Source organism: Zea mays, chromosome 3 (genome assembly GCF_902167145.1).
Source record: "Zea mays cultivar B73 chromosome 3, Zm-B73-REFERENCE-NAM-5.0, whole genome shotgun sequence".
Taxonomy (NCBI): Eukaryota; Viridiplantae; Streptophyta; class Magnoliopsida; order Poales; family Poaceae; genus Zea; species Zea mays.
In genome coordinates, this window is record NC_050098.1 from 202,693,806 (window position 1) to 202,710,442 (window position 16,637).

Genomic DNA, 16,637 nt, shown 5'->3' on the forward strand with positions numbered 1-16,637 from the left:
GCATTTTTTCTCTTTGTGTTGTGTTCTTCCCTTCCCTCTTGCTTCCATTGGAGTTGTAACTCTCATTCATTGTGTATGGCTAGCAAGAGACTCCAATTTGGGATATCTTGGTGAGAAAATAACTATAACGAGATATGTGGACTCAAGTTTGATCTCTGGATCACTTGAGAGGTTTGGGTGCAACCCCTTCCATTGGGACACCACAACGGAGATGTAGGTTCTTCGGAGAAGAACCTTGAACAAAAAAATTGTTGTGTCTCATGTTCTTTACTTTATGCAATTTGTTCTTCCTCTCTCACACTCTAAGTTCTTGCTTGTGATATTGCTCTAATGTCTTACTAATGGAGCTTACTCTTTAGCACAGCCTAGCTCAAAATGGAGCTCATAGGAATGCATGGCCCATGCACATCAGTGGAATCGGTAGCTTTTTTTGGCACTTTGAACCTGCTACAGATGAACATGAATTGTTGGAAATAACACATATTGATGTCTTGCAATCAAACGAACCGGTCGCCAACCACAAGCACTGGTAGAACAAAAAAACAAATCAATTACAACACTTAACTTACCCATATTCTAACACAGGCCAGCAAAGTCAGGCATCACTAGCTGAACCTATAGTGCCACATCGCTACAACAAGGTAGCACTGCATGACCGTCGACCTGGTCATACAACCATAGTAGTTCACCACGAAGGGCACCACCACGGCGCTGTCGCTGCCATGGTCGTCGGCGGCGGCGAAGCCACCTGCAGGGCGAAGACGTCATCGACGTAGGGCCAACCATCCCTCTGTTGCTATGTGCACCCAGGCCTCGACTGCAGCTGCCTTCCATCGCAAATCGCCCGCCTTGGCAACCCAGACCCTCAGGCGCCATTGCCGCGGCCAGTCGCTACCGTTGCGTCGCATTGCCACCAACGCGGTAGTAGGACCAGTACGACTCCTCGATGGCGGAGGCGATAGGAGGGCACACTGTCATAGTTGGACTGGACCTCTCTAGAAGCGAGCATGACTCTATGTAGGCAACCTAACAAAGACTATGTTCGTGACCCTTAATGCTATACCGATGTCTTTTTTCTGCTAACGTGGATGGGCTGAATGAGCTCGATTGCGCCACACTCTAATATATAGAAACATCACACATAGATGAAGGACACTACTAGCACGCAGATTATGTCTACACAAAACAAACATAACAAGAACATACTTAAATTAAGCTACCATTGATAAGAATGTGACAACCACTAATTATATTATTAAACAACAAAAATACTATGTTGTGTATTTATTATAAAGGAGGTATCTAGTGTCGTAGATTTCCTAGCATTGTGCGGGGTCTGGAGAAATGTATCTTTAAGCGCCAAACCTTACCCACATAATATACAAAGGCTATGCTCAAACTCGAGACCTTCCGGTTACAAATGATAGGCTCTACCGCTACACCAGGCTCATCCTTCTATGTTGTGTATTTTTTATAGTTTAGTAAAACAAATACACAATATGTTTTAGAGAAGCATCTTAGTAGGTATTATTTTAAGTTATATTTATTAGAAATCAAAGTTAGATTAGTCACCTTTTAGTTATGAACATTTCATATAACTTAAGCCATTTAATATTTACTTTCGAAAAAATACAACATGTATGAATAGCTACGATATATAACATATCTCATTTACATCAAAACACATTATTATATAAATATAATTAAGTTGGCATTATCCATATTGTCCCAACCCAGGGGAATGCCAAAGCAGGGGTTGGGGCCAAGGGGCATGCCTGATATACAATCAAAACTATGATCAGCTGAGAATCAACCAGTTGCAGAACCATCTTTTTTCATAGTTTTAGAAAACGAAAATATGATATACATTTGAGTATATTTTCTAGCAATCACCAATATGATCTTGCGATTGAAATCAATAGCTTGTGCTGGTGGTTAAAAATAGGATCGCGATGAGCGTGATGAACGGGTGGTGCTGCCCTCATTGCGATCTTTCTTCCACATTCCTTCAATGCTCAGGAAACACTTGAGAGGTCTCGCCTGTTCAAATACAGCACAATGAACATACACACATTATCTCCTGCCATAGCCCATTACAGAATGCTCAAAATTTAATGAAAAAACATTATTGGATACCTTCCAACGGTTTCTGTGAGCTATCTCATTTTGGATAGCAGACAGCCGGTTGATAATTACTCTAAAATCAGGCCTGTCTGCAGAATTTTCGCTCCAGCACTGTTCAATCAACCTACATCAGTGTCAAGTGGATAGGCAAAAAGGTCAGGATGAAATTTACAAAGCGAAAATCACTAACAATAATGGTATGTGGAGGAAATACAACACATTAATTTTCACAAATACAAGTAGTTAAATTGAGCATTACTTGCAGAAAGTTGTTCGCTAAAAGTTTGAAATGCATAGCAAGACACAAGAGTGTTTGCTACTACCTCCGTTCTTAAATATTTGTCGTCCGCTAGTTCATTTTTGAACTAAAACGTGACAAATAAAAAAGAACGGATGGAGTACTGTATAGAGGAAACAATGAGTGCTTACTCTCTTAACCCATGGGCATAATGCTTTGGAGGAGCTCGAAAAGGAGGCCTTTCTTTAGAATTATGTGCCTTCTCAATTTCATCATTTTTCTTATCATAATAAGGAAGGCATCCTTCAATCATCTGCAACAGTTGGGAAAATAACAAGCACAAAAACAGCCATATGAGTTATTTTGCAGGGAGTAATTGGTGTTCAAATAAGTGTCGTTCTTATGCTTAAAGAAACAACACGCAGTAAACTGTGTAACGGTGCTCAATAACCTGAAGATATGTTGGCAGAAATATTTAGAGAACACAGAAATGCACCATAAAACCTTCTGTGTGGAGACAGAGATGCCCAAATTTACAATATATCACAACTTACCTCCTGAAGTATCAGAGCGAATGAGAAGACATCCACTTTGGTATCATACTCTTCATTTCGCAGGACTTCTGGAGCCACATATTTACCTGTATCATTTTAACAATTGCCAGTTGATACGAAAGGCAAAAGAAGTTAAGGGAAAATGTCAACATTAATATAGCACATATTTAGTGGCAAACAATAAAGTCCACTTACAAGCATTGCCTGGAGAAGTGACTGCTTTATCTTCTCTAACTTTTCTTCTCCATTTTAGCATCTTACATAGATCAAAATCTGCCACCTTCAGATGTCCAGTGTCATCCCTCAATATGTTACTGTTATCTTACACAATGGGCACAGGAAGTTTTTTTAAGAAACCAGGTATTTAAAACTGGGTGTACAAAAAAATGCAAGTGATTTTCATTGAAAAGAATATAACCATAAAGTACTCACGAAGGTTCAAGATCACGATGGATGATAGCCTGAGGTTTATGCTCATGCAAGTAATTCATTCCTCTGTTACAATTCACAAAGGAACACAAGTTAGGTTTATTTACTTCATAACAACAACATATTAGGCCAACAGAGTTTATCTCTTATCCAGGTTATGGCAGGCAAACCTTGCAATATCAAGAGCTAACTTCACAGCATATGATGGTGGCAGAGCTCCTTTCTTACTCAAGTGAGTGCGCAAGTCACCCTGAAAATAATTTTTTTTTTGTAATTTTCAACAACCCATGACATAATATGAAGTTGCATTTTGATACACACGAACTTCATGTCACATAAATTATGACAATGAGTTAATAAATCTAGACGTTGTGCAGTGTTGAAATCACATTGCTGGTAGTTACAAAGAAGTCATCGAGCTACTTCAAGTTGAACACAACATTTTTGTAATTTTGTTGTTTTTTGGTAATGCTGAAATTTGTCTACGCTGCTGTGGAATAAAAGTTACGAAGAAGTCAACATGAAGCATATATGCTATCTTAATATAACAAATATCACAAAGTTGCATGAGATAGTAAAACTTGCACTGATCTATTGCCTCTCAAATATTGCCAAAACTAAAGAACCTGCTATTACAAAGTAAAAACTGATTTCACATTGTCTGTAGCACAAACATAAGCCACAATGAATTGAGAAATTTATTAAGGTAAATAATTATCAGATATCATCAACTTAGCGAAGAAATGTTTAGTACTTTGCAGATGCAGATAACTATAATAATATGAATCAGTGGATTCCCACCTAAAAGATTTGCTAGAAACGATAGCCTCATATATTGCCCTCGCTAATCAAATAACATTTAGAAAACAATGTAGATTCTAAGCAGCATATAAAATAATGTTTTCAAGTCATCCGACTAATCACGATTAGTCGCGATTAATCGTCCAAGTCGGTTTGGACCAATCACGATTAATCGTCCAAGTCGTCCAACTAATCATGATTAATCGCGATTAATCGCCCTAGTCGGTCAGCCACAACGACCAGCAAGTCGTCCGACTTGAAAACATTGATATTGCCCTTAAGACAAACCTTGCGCATAAATTCCATGACAATCATCATTGGATTGCTTTGTGTCACAGCGCCCAAAAATTGCACAACATTTGGATGACGTATAAGTTGCAGCACATCAAGCTCGTCTCTGAATGCCTGCCTGTAAGGCATCCAAACTATCAGGATAATAGAAGGGTAAAATAAAGCCAACATAGACCAGAAACAAGTGGAAACTACCCACACTTTGCTGCCGTCCGCAATTAGATCATCGTCCAGCTTCTTAACAGCAACCGGAATGCCCCTCCATGTTGCTTTTCTAAATGTGCCCTGCAAAAGAGATTGAAACAATAGCTATCTAATAAATTTATTGCCAATGATATCCAATGGTGGAAGTATAGATTCAAAACTTTAGATAAAGAAAGTACAATCTAAAATCCACAATTCAACAGCACATGATTGGTTAACCAATGGTAAGTTTACTAGTGCTAGAGATAACCAATTTGAAAAGTTTCGTGTAAAAGAAAAGGAAATACATATATGCAGACCTTGGATAAATCATTGCCATTACTGAAATCAAGCTCAGCCGGGTCAATCTCATATTCAGGAACTTCACGAACATTGTTCACATGCATCGGAGCAATCTTCAAGAAAGAAGCGAATATTCAGAACACCTGAACAAAACAAAACATCAGGCAGAGGCGACACACGTACATCTTAGTACCTTATGCTTGGAGCCATGCTTCTCAAAGATCTTGATCACATCATGATTCTGATAATGCATTGCATCCGCCAAAGGCTGCCAGATAGTAGCAACGCTCAAGTCTCAACTAATGCAACAAGTCACAACAAGACATATATGCAGAAATGCTGTTATCTCGAATCTATGTTCCACGTGATAGCATAGCCTATAAAAATGTGCCATTGTCTGTTTGTCACGTACTAAATCCTCTTGACTTAGTCTAACAACAACAAAAACCTGATACTGCTTTGACACAAAATTTCAATTTACTATTAGATTTGTCTTTTAAGAAATGATTTTAAGAACCTCATCCAACGCAAGAAAATGGAGCTGTAAGGAAACACTAAAAACGTAAGCAGGCCGCACCGTGCTGCCCCACTGGTCCTCCACGGCGGCCTCCGCGCCGCTCTGAAGCAGCAGCTCGACGACCTCGGCGTGGCCCTCGCAGGCGGCGATGTGCAGCGCCGTGCGGCCGTCGGAGTCGCGGAAATTGGGGTCGACGCCGCCGTCGAGGAGCTCGCGGATCCCCTCCGCGCTGCCCTCGTGGGCCAGGTACATGAGCTGGAAGCTCATGACGCCGTTCGCCTCGGCCGACCCATCTGCCGACCCCGCACCACCGCCCTCGCCGCCGCGCTCGGGCGCCAGCGACGACTGTTTACCCAGCCTGAACCGCGGCGTTGCCAGCCCAGACGCCGGCGCGTGAGGCTTCGATTCCATGGAGGTGGACGGCAACGCTAAGGTTCTGCGGTCGGAGGCTTTCGGGCGAAGGATTCAGGAGAGCGGCGAGGAGAAGTGGAGATGGGGGGCGGGCGGCCAGCGCGTGCGAGGGATGGACGAATCGAGGGGGTTTGGGAGTGGAACTTGGAATAACAGTCGGAATTGATGGCGTGGGGTGGAACGGTGGGTCATAGCAGGGTGGGTGGTTCGGCTGCTGAGCTGGCAGCAGACGAACTCCCGGACCGGACCTGGTATGAACCCAGGCGGCCAGGCCACGGGTATCGCGTGGCCGCGGACAATGACTAGCGAGCCCCGCTCCCGCTGCAACCGGAGTTCCGACCGACGTGGGCACTGTCTTGCCGGGTACTCCTCATGCTGCCTCTGCTGTTCGACTGGACGGGAGCTGAAGCAAGCCCTTTCGATTATTTTCAACAGAGAGGATTGATACGGATTGAGTAGATTTTAACTTACTAGGGATTGAAACCCCTCAGTATGGATTAGAGTAGAACCGAACAAACTCTAAATTAGTAGTATTTGTTTTACCTTTTAATTTATATATATATATATTCAAGTGAATAATGATAAATCTATACACATATATAAAACATATATACTAATTATGGTATAAATGCACTAAAAGGAAAAACAGATTTTATTTTAAAATAGAGAGTATTTAATATAGTCTCTTAAAGTGTCTCTAATTTAATAAAAAAAAAGATGACCCTAAATCCTATTTACACGACTCTCTATATGAGTATTGTTTCTTATCTGTATCTATGATCTAAAAATTTAAAGTTGTATAGTATAGTTTATTAACTGTCATTTGTTCTTGAAGAAACAATCCAGAGTCTCTAAGTTATACATGCCCTTGTGCTGCAAGCTCTAGCGTGAACTCTATTAACTTTAGATTATTAAAACTAAATCTGGATCTAACTTTTATAATTAATTATATTTCAGCCTAACGTATATTTGATAGAGCTCTATCAACTCTAGATTTATCAAAACCAAATCTAGATTCAACTTTTATAGCCAAATGTTTTTCATCCATCAATTCAGCAGAATATGCTCGATCAAACGGTAGATTTGACGTTAGATTCACCAAATTAATAGAGCACCTCATAGGATATTACACTAAATCCAAATTTTGTGAAATCGAAAAAAGTATCCATCAATACCACTATTTTTTTAAAAAATGGCTCATTCTTTCTTTCATGTCATCTACCTCGATCGTGCATGCCTCCTTGCCCACCCTAATCACCACACCACCCCTCGCAAATAGTTGTGCCACCTTATCGGTACTCATGCCATGCCCATCCATGAGCGGCCATCACACCGACCCGTAGCCAGTCACGTCTAGGCCACATCCTTGCACTGATCTAGCCCATGTCAGTCGCACACGCCCTACGTCGGCTAGGGCTGCATCCACCGGCCCTCCTGCATCTGCGTGTTCTCAAAGGGAGAAAGATAAGTGAACCGAGGAACAAAGAAGTAGCAAGTTCTTTTTTCCATTTTATCTCATGACATGTAAGCTTAGATTAATAGTAAGATAGATAGAAAAGTAGGATTGTACTAAACAATATGATGAACTCTGAATCCAAGCTACTCTATGGTAGATCTAGATGAATCTTAAATCCAGATTTATTTTGCACCCCTGGACTAATCATCTCATCTAGTCAAGTATACTACTACTATGCGACCTCTGTCCAGATATTTTTTAGAGAGGTAGACTCATGAGTAGATTGATGTGTAGTATGGTTAAAGGGAAAACAAAGTCCTAAACTAATCTAAGTCTCTCAACCCCAAATAACATTTAGAACTAGTCCATCTTTAATCTTGCATTTCATCCTTTCAAAAGCTACAACAAAACCTTTGATTGCCTAGAACAATCACCATCATTGTGATCTAACTCCAATGTGCATCTACAAAACACATGTTAGTCACAATAATCTTATGTTTCCATTAATCACCAAAATACTTGAGAACCTAGATGCTTTCAATATCCCCCTTATTGGTAATTGATGACAACAATATCTCAAGTATGTGAAGGATTAAAGTTTTAAATGGACTTTGTTTGTATGAACTTTAAAGTTTAAGCACAATTTGTCAGAGTAAGTTCATATGACAAAAAATCCATAGTCATGTACCATGTAGAATTGAATTTTAGCTTATGTGCATGATATGTTAAACTTGTTTTGAAAAGATGTTAGGTGAATACACACAAAAAAGTTTTGTGACATGTTATGAGAGATATGAAATATTGAAACCAAACCATGTCACCAACTATGCATATGTATTGAATTCGTTCATGTATTAATAATGCATAAGAATTTTAAGTGCATACATGTCAAAATATCAAATCATTAAGTCGAAAAGAATATTAGAGCACATCAAATTGTATTATAGCATAAGGCCAGATCTATCAAAGCACATTAAACTATATCAAAGCATATCATACATATCAAAATACATAAGGTCAAAAGTATTAGAGCATCAAAAGGTCATAAAGAACCAAATGCCCATGCGTATATGACAAAACATAAAAACAAGTATCAAGGCACATAACAAGTCATAAAGCCAAATGTATCAAACTCATATTACTCCTCTTAACTCCCAACCTTCATCTGCTCCCTCTAACTCACATGATAACTACCTCTTCCCAAATTGTCATTAAGGATCAAAACCTAAGGCCCATGCAGGGGGGAGGACACTGATGTGTCGACAGTGATGTGTATGAGGTGAGCTCAAAGTGTTAGACATACGAAGTATCGTTTGAATCTGTACTAGATGACTGAGTCTAAAATGGAGCGAGGCCAACAAATGGAGTGGTGCTCTTTGAAGCTACTATTGTAGATAGAATTAGAGGCATGAGAGCAACCATTGTGGATGGTACTACAGGCATTGGAGAAATCGTGTCTAGCATTATAGCCTAAAGAAGCTACGAATGAAGGAAGCTGCTCAACTAGTAGTGTTGGATCCAATGGCACAAGTAGAATATGTGTTAGGTATCCAATGACCTCACTAAAAGTCAGTGATAAGCGTCGAGTAACTAAGACCAATGGAATTAATGGTCAGCATGAAAGTTGTTGGCCGTTGAGCTATAATTTCCCTTGATGGTTGCACTATCCATATAGTAATGAATAGCTATGTAAACTATAAGGGCAAAGCCATTCCAATCAATAGACCATGACTCTAAAGTCCATTGCACTGCAGCATTGGAATCACAAAGGTCGTCGATGGTCCTAGAGCAAACTGTCGGATAGGGGCTACCATAGCTAGAGCACCAGTGATCCTCAACATGTGCTCCATGAACGCAAGAAACTATTGTGGAGTGTACAAAAACTGCTATTTGAACTACCTGCCTTTGCAGGATTTTCTCAAACATAGTGAGCATACACTCACTTTGCTACTCTTGAACATGAGCATGTCTCTATTAGCTACTCTGTTTGTAGGGAGGCTAAGATATATAGTAGTGCATGGTCAGCTGGTGTCAGCTATGGTGGTGGTGGTGGTGCTAAGCTAGACCCACCATTCTTTGAGTCATGTGTCCTTGGTGGTGGCATGTAGGGTGAAAGGGAAATGGATTTAATCATTTCCTATAATCGATTTTGGTGGTTGACGTCCAACACAAACCACGTGAACTAACTAGTTTATCTAGATGTCACTTATCTCAGATGCATAAGGTTCAACACAAACCAAGAAAGAAATTCAGTTAGGGTCACAATAAAATGGAGCAAAGGACTTAGAGTGTGCTGAAAAATGGCGCACCGGACACTGTCTGGTGCACCAGGCCAGGCAGCCAACGAACCAGCCACTCTCGGGTTTCTTCCGGACGCGCTCCACTATAATTCACCGGCTTGTCCGGTGAGCCAGCGGAGCAACGGGTCCCTGCGCGCCAACGGTCGACTGCTCAGATGTACAGTGATGAATAGTGCCGTGACAGAAGTCAGAGCGCAGAAGTCAGAGGGCACCGGACTGTCCGGTGCAGCAAAAAGACAAACGACTACAACAGTCAACAGCTCCAAACCCTAATGGGCGCGCTGACATGGCGCACACCGGACAGTGAATAGTGATTGTCCGGTGCGCCCATCGCCAGCAAACTTTGCCAACGGCTAGGAAGTGGTTGGGGGCTATAAATACCCCCCAACCACCTCATTCAAAGCCATCCAAGTGTTCTGAATTCAACATTCAATACATGAGCAAAAGACTCCACTCGAAGACACATTCAATAGATCAAAATTCTCTCCAAGTCCCAAAATCAACTCCACCACTTAGTGGCTTGAGAGAGAGAGAGAGAGTTTTTGTGTTCATTTGCACTCTTGTTGCTTGGATTGCCTTCTTCCTTTCTCATTCCATTTCTCAAGTGCTTTGTAAAGCTTAGCAAGAGACACCAAGTGTGTGGTGATCCTTGCGGGGTCTTAGTGACTCGTGTGATTAAGGGAAGGCTCACATTGGTCTAAGTGACCGTTTGAGAGAGAGGGAAAGAGTTGAAATAGACCCGGCCTTTGTGGCCTCCTCAACGGGGACTAGGTTCTTTGGAACTGAACCTCGGTAAAACAAATTATCGTGTCTACTCGCTTTTATTCTCGCTTGATTTGTTTGTCCTCCTTCCTCTCTCTAACGTTTTCTTGCTAGTATTGATTTGAGTTTGCTCTCAAGAGTCATACCGCATCATTTGAGCAACTCATGGCAAAAGAAACAATCTTCCGCCTCAGATTTAACTCTAACGCTAATCCCCAACCTTAGTGTGTGTTTAAAGTTTATAAATTCAGGTTTCGCCTATTCACCCCCCTCTAGGTTACTTTCATCAGTAATCCTTATCTAAGTAATCAGTTGTCTTATAGTGCTAGGCAAATATGCATGCTAGCTCAAAGTCCTTGATGGTGGCATGTAAGGCACTCATCGGTAGTCCTCATCTAAGTAATCAGTCATCTTATAGTGCTAGGCAAACATGCATGCTAGCTCAAACTACTCCACAGTGTTGATGGCCTTGTCCTCCTCATCTATCTGAGCCATGTCAGCTCAGTGCACTACATTGTGTATCTCCCCAAGAACATATCTCCATGATATTTGTCGGTAATCGATGTCATCATGTATATTGGAAGTTGAGTAGGAGACTCGTCGTGCTCTTAACCAAAGATGGTTCTATGTGTGTCCAACTCCCCATCAAGTTTGTAATTAATATTGTGATATTGGAATAGTGAAAGGGAAATGTGCCCTTGGGCAATTTCTATAAGTATTTTGGTGATTAGATGCCCAACATATTAATTGAGTACTTATGTGCGAGAAGTGCAAATCAGAGACAAAGGTATGTTTCTAGACTTGGTATATTGTTTTATGTATTAACATGGTTATCCAAGTGCTAGAAACAGTGACTAAAGAAGAAGAGAAGAAAAGGGAAAGAGTTGGCTGTGTGCAGCCAACACCAGCTCAGTCTGGCACACCGGACTGTCCGGTGGTGCACCGGACAGTGTCTGGTGTGCCAGGCTGGCCGGCGGTGAACCGGCTGCTCTCGGGAAAACGTAGAGGCATGCGGCTATAATTCACCGGACTATCCGATGGTGCACTGGACTGTCCGGTGAGCCAACGTTCGGCCGCGCGATCTGCGGGCGACACGTGGCCCGCAACAACGCTCGGTTAGGCACACCGGACTGTTCGGTGTGCACCGGATAGTGTCCGGTGCGCCAGCTGACCCCGAGGACCAACGGTCGGATGCGCCAGAAAAGGAAGGAGATCGCGCACCGGACAGCTACAATGACTGTTTGGTGGTGCACCGGACTGTCCGGTGCACCACCCGACAGAAGGCAAGTTTGGCCTTCCAAGTTGGCCTCCAATGGCTCCTAGCTGCCTTGGGGCTATAAAAGGGACCCCTAGGCGCATGGAGGAGGACACTAAGCTTTCACAAAACATTCTAAGACTCCCAGACTCCGACTCCACGCTTTTGATTCTTTGTGTTAGCGATTTGAGCTCCATTTGAGTTGCGAACTTCGTGTGTTGTGTTTCGAGCTCAAGTTGTGACTTGTGTGCGTGGTTGTGCTGCAGATTTGAGTCTTGTGTGTGTTGCTCTCCCCAACCTTACTATGTGCTTTCTTTGTGATCTCAATTGTAAGGGAGAGAGACTCCAAATTGTGGAGATTCCTCGCAAACGGGAAACATACTCTAAAGGAAAAGATTGTGGTATTCAAGTTGATCATCGGATCACTTGAAAGGGGTTGAGTGCAACCCTCATCCATTGGGACGCCACAACGTGGAAGTAGGCAAGTGTTACTTGGCCGAACCACGGGATAAAAATCGTGTGTCTCTTGTGTTGCTTTCTCTGTGATTGTTGTGTTCACAAGAACTCGCTTCAAAGCTACTTAGCCGTACTAACACTCTAAACTAAGTCTTGTGGCTATTTAGTGTTTGATTTTACAGGATCACTATTCACCCCCCTCTAGGTGTTCTCAATTGGTATCAGAGCCATACTCTTCATCTAAGGGTCTAACCGCCTGAAGAGATGGATCCTAAGGAAAAGGGGATGGTGGTCAACGATAAGGAGGAGTCCCTCTTCAACGAGCCAAGAGACGACAAGCCCACTGACTCAGGCTCGAGTCACAAGAAGATGGACAGGAAGAAGAAGAGACGTATCAAGAAGATCATCTACTACGACAGTGATGCATCACTCTCGCATTCCCTATAATTCAAATGCGCATCTACTTTCAATTCCCCTTGGAAAACCTCCACACTTTGATGGAGAGGACTATTCGTTTTGGAGTCATAAAATGCGTAGTTATTTATTCTCTCTCCATCCTAGCATATGGGAAATTGTAGAAAATGGGATGCATTTTGATAGCACTGATAACCCTGTGATTATCAATGAACAAATCCATAAAAATGCCCAAGTCACTACTGTTTTGCTAGCATCTCTGTGTAGGGATGAATATAACAAGGTTAGCGTCTTGGACAACGCCAAGCAAATCTGGGACACCCTCAAGATCTCACATGAAGGAAATGATGCTACAATGATCACCAAAATGGAACTGGTGGAAGGCGAGCTGGGGAGATTCGCCATGATCAGGGGAGAAGAGCCAACACAAACCTACAACAGGCTCAAGACCCTAGTCAACAAGATCCGAAGCTATGGAAGCACAAGATGGACGGATCATGATGTCGTCCGACTCCTGCTAAGGTCATTTACTGTAATTGACCCCCATCTTGTCAATCTTATTCGTGAAAACCCCAGGTACACAAAGATGACGCCCATGGAGATCCTTGGAAAGTTTGTGAGCGGGCGCATGATGGTGAAGGAGGCTCGATACGTGGACGATGCTCTAAATGGTCCACTACCCGTCTACGAGTCACAGCCCGTTGCTCTCAAAGCAACAAGCAGCAGGGAGGCGCTACCAAGCAAGGTGGCACAAGTGGAGGCTACCGGGCTAAATGAAGATGAGATGGCCCTCATCATCAAACATTTCAAGACCGCACTCAAAGGACGCAAGGAATACCCCAACAAGAACAAAGCAAGGGAAAAGCGCTCCTGCTTCAAATGCGGTAAGACTGGTCATTTTATAGCTCAATGTCCCGATAATGAAAATGACTAGGCACAAGAAAGATATGGGAAGAAGGAGAAGAAGAAAAACTATAGGAAGGCGAAAGGCGAGGCTCATCTTGGAAAAGAATGGGACTCTGATTGCTCCTCATCTGACTCCGATGATGAGGGACTGGTGGCATCGGCCTTCGACAAGTCTTCACTCTTCCCCAACGAACGCCACACTTGCCTCATGGCTAAGGAGAAGAAGGTACGTATTCGACAAGTCTTCGCTCTTCTTCTAGTGATGAGGAATCCTCCGATGATGAAGTAGATTACTCTAGTTTATTTAAAGGTTTAGATAGAGCCAAAGTAGAGAAAATTAATGAATTTATTGATGCTCTAAATGAAAAAGATAGACTGCTAGAAAAGCAAGAGGACATTTTGTATGAGGAACATGACAAATTTGTTAGTGTACAAAAGTCTCTTGCTTTAGAAACTAAGAGAAATAAATGCTATCTTCTGAGCTATCTGCTTGCCATGAATCTATCTCTAGTTTAAAGATTTTAAATGATGATTTAAATGCTAAGATAGAGGAAGTTAGTAAAATAAATTCATGTGTAGAGCATGTTAGTATTTGTAATAGATGTAAAAACTTTGATGTTGATGCTTGTGATGAACATCTTATTTCTATTACTAAATTGAATGATGAGGTGGCAAGTCTTAATGCTCAACTTAAGACTTGCAAAAGTGATTTTGATAAATTAAAATTTGCTAAGGATGCCTACACTATTGGTAGACACCCCTCAATTAAGGATGGACTTGGTTTTCAAAAGGAAACCAAGAACTTAACAAGTCAAAAGGCTCCCATTCTCAACAAGGAGAAAGGGAAGGCCCCTATGGCTAGTAGTCCTAAAAGGAACCATGCTTTTATTTATGATAGGAAAATTGCTAGTCATCCTCATTATAACAAGAATCATGTTGCTTATAATGAGTCACATGCTAAGTTTGCCTCTAGCTCTACTTTTGTGCATGGTAGAAGTAGGCCTAGGAGAAATAATATTGTGCCTAAGAAAGTATGCAATGAACCTACTACTGTTTTTCATGCTTGCAACACTTCGTTTGTTCTTTCATGTAAGAATGCAAAAGTAGTTGCTTGGAAGTTGGGATCCAAATGCAAGGGAGACAAGACTTGTATTTGGATTCCGAAAATTATTGTGACTAACCTTGTAGGACCCAACAAGAGTTGGGTACCTAAAACCCAAGCGTAAATTGCCTTGCGGGTTTATGCATCCGAGGGCTCAAGCTGGATTATCGACAGCGGATGCACAAACCACATGACGGGGAAGAAGAAAATGTTCACCTCCTACGTCAAGAACAAGGATTCCCAGGATTCGATCATCTTTGGAGATGGGAACCAAGGCAAGGTCAAAGGATTAAGAAAAATAGCCATTACATCCAAGCATTCTATCTCTAATGTGTTTTTAGTTGAATCGCCCGGGTATAATCTGTTATCTGTGAGTCAATTGTGTAACATGGGTTATAATTGTCTATTCACAAATGTAGATGTATCTGTTTTTAGAAGAAGTGATGGTTCACTAGCTTTTAAGGGTGTACTAGTTGGCAAGCTCTACTTAGTTGATTTTTCGAAAGAGAATGCCGATCTAGATGCATTCTTAATAGCTAAGACTAATACGGGTTGGCTTTGGCATCACCGTCTAGCACATGTTGGAATGAAGAACCTTCATAAACTTCTAAAGGGAGATCATGTGTTAGGATTAACTGATGTCTGCTTTGAGAAAGACACACCTTGTGCAGCATGTCAGGCATGGAAACAGGTGGGAAGCACTCATCACAGCAAGAATGTGATGACCACATCAAGACCACTGGAGCTTCTCCACATGGACCTATTTGGACCCGTTGCCTACCTTAGCATCGGAGGAAGTAAGTATGGTCTTATAATTATTGATGATTTTCCTGCTTCACTTGGGTATTCTTTTTGCAGGACAAATCAGAAACCCAAGGGACCCTAAAGCGCTTCTAAGAAGGGCTCAAAATGAGTTTGAGCTTAAGGTGAAAAAGATAAGGAGCAACAATGGGTCCGAGTTCAAGAATCTACAAGTTGAAGAATTTCTTGAGGAGGAAGGCATCAAGCACGAATTCTCCGCTCCCTACACACCACAGCAAAACAGTGTGGTAGAGAGGAAGAATAGGACGCTTAACGACATGGCGAGAACGATGCTTGGAGAGTTCAAGACTCCCGAACGGTTTTGGTCGGAAGCTGTGAACACAGCCTGCCACGCCATAAACCGGCTCTATCTGCATCACCTTCTCAAGAAGACCTCCTACGAACTCCTTACTGGTAACAAACCCAATGTATCTTACTTTCGTGTATTTGGGAGCAAATGCTACATTCTAGTGAAGAAAGGTAGACATTCAAAATTTGCTCCCAAGGCTGTAGAAGGGTTTTTACTAGGGTATGAATCAAATACAAAGGCGTATAGGGTCTTCAACAAATCATCAGGATTAGTTGAAGTCTCTAGCGACGTTGTATTTGATGAGACTGATGGCTCTCTAAGGGAGCAAGTTGATCTTGATGATATAGATGAAGATGAAGTTCCAACGGCCGCAATGCACACGATAGCGATAGGTGATGTGCGACCACAAGAACTACAGTAACAAGATCAGCCTTCTTCCTCGACGCTGGTGCATCCCCCAGTTCAAGATGATGGACAGGTACCTCAAGAAGAGGAGCGTGATCAAGGGGGAGCATAAGAAGAACAGGTTATTGAGGAAGAAGCACCACGGGTCCCTCCAACTCAAGTCCGAGAGACGATCCAAAGAAATCACCCTGTCGATCAGATTCTGGTGATATCAGCAAGGGAGTAACGACTCGCTCACATTTAGCTAATTTTTGTGAGCATTACTCGTTTGTCTCTTCTATTGAGCCTTTTAGGGTAGAAGAGGCCTTGCAGGATCCGGACTGGGTGTTGGCCATGCAGGAATGGCTCAACAACTTCAAAAGAAATGAAGTTTGGAGCATGGTGCCACGTCCAAAGCAAAACGTTGTGGGCACCAAGTGGGTGTTCCACAACAAGCAAGACGAGCACGGAGTGGTGACAAGAAACAAGGCTCGACTTGTTGCAAAAGGTTATGCCCAAGTCGCAGGTTTGGATTTCGGGGATACTTTTGCTCCTGTGGCTAAGCTAGAGTCAATTCGAATATTGTTAGCCTATGCTGCTCACCACTCTTTTAGGTTGTTTTAAATGGACGTGAAGAGTG

General features: G+C 42.2%; 1 protein-coding gene across 1 annotated transcript; it reads right to left on the reverse strand.

The window, feature by feature from the left end:
* Positions 1–1,673: 1,673 nt before the first annotated feature.
* Positions 1,674–5,999, reverse strand: LOC100501590 (putative integrin-linked protein kinase family protein). The gene is made up of 12 exons (NM_001196277.1): positions 5,501–5,999; positions 5,117–5,191; positions 4,941–5,036; positions 4,637–4,722; positions 4,435–4,555; positions 3,516–3,595; positions 3,349–3,411; positions 3,112–3,230; positions 2,917–3,002; positions 2,554–2,675; positions 2,137–2,248; positions 1,674–2,040 (listed from the first exon to the last, which is right to left on the reverse strand). The coding sequence occupies exons 1-12, from the start codon at positions 5,849–5,851 to the stop codon at positions 1,936–1,938; spliced, it is 1,416 nt and encodes a 471-aa protein (NP_001183206.1). The 5' UTR covers positions 5,852–5,999; the 3' UTR covers positions 1,674–1,935.
* Positions 6,000–16,637: the final 10,638 nt, after the last annotated feature.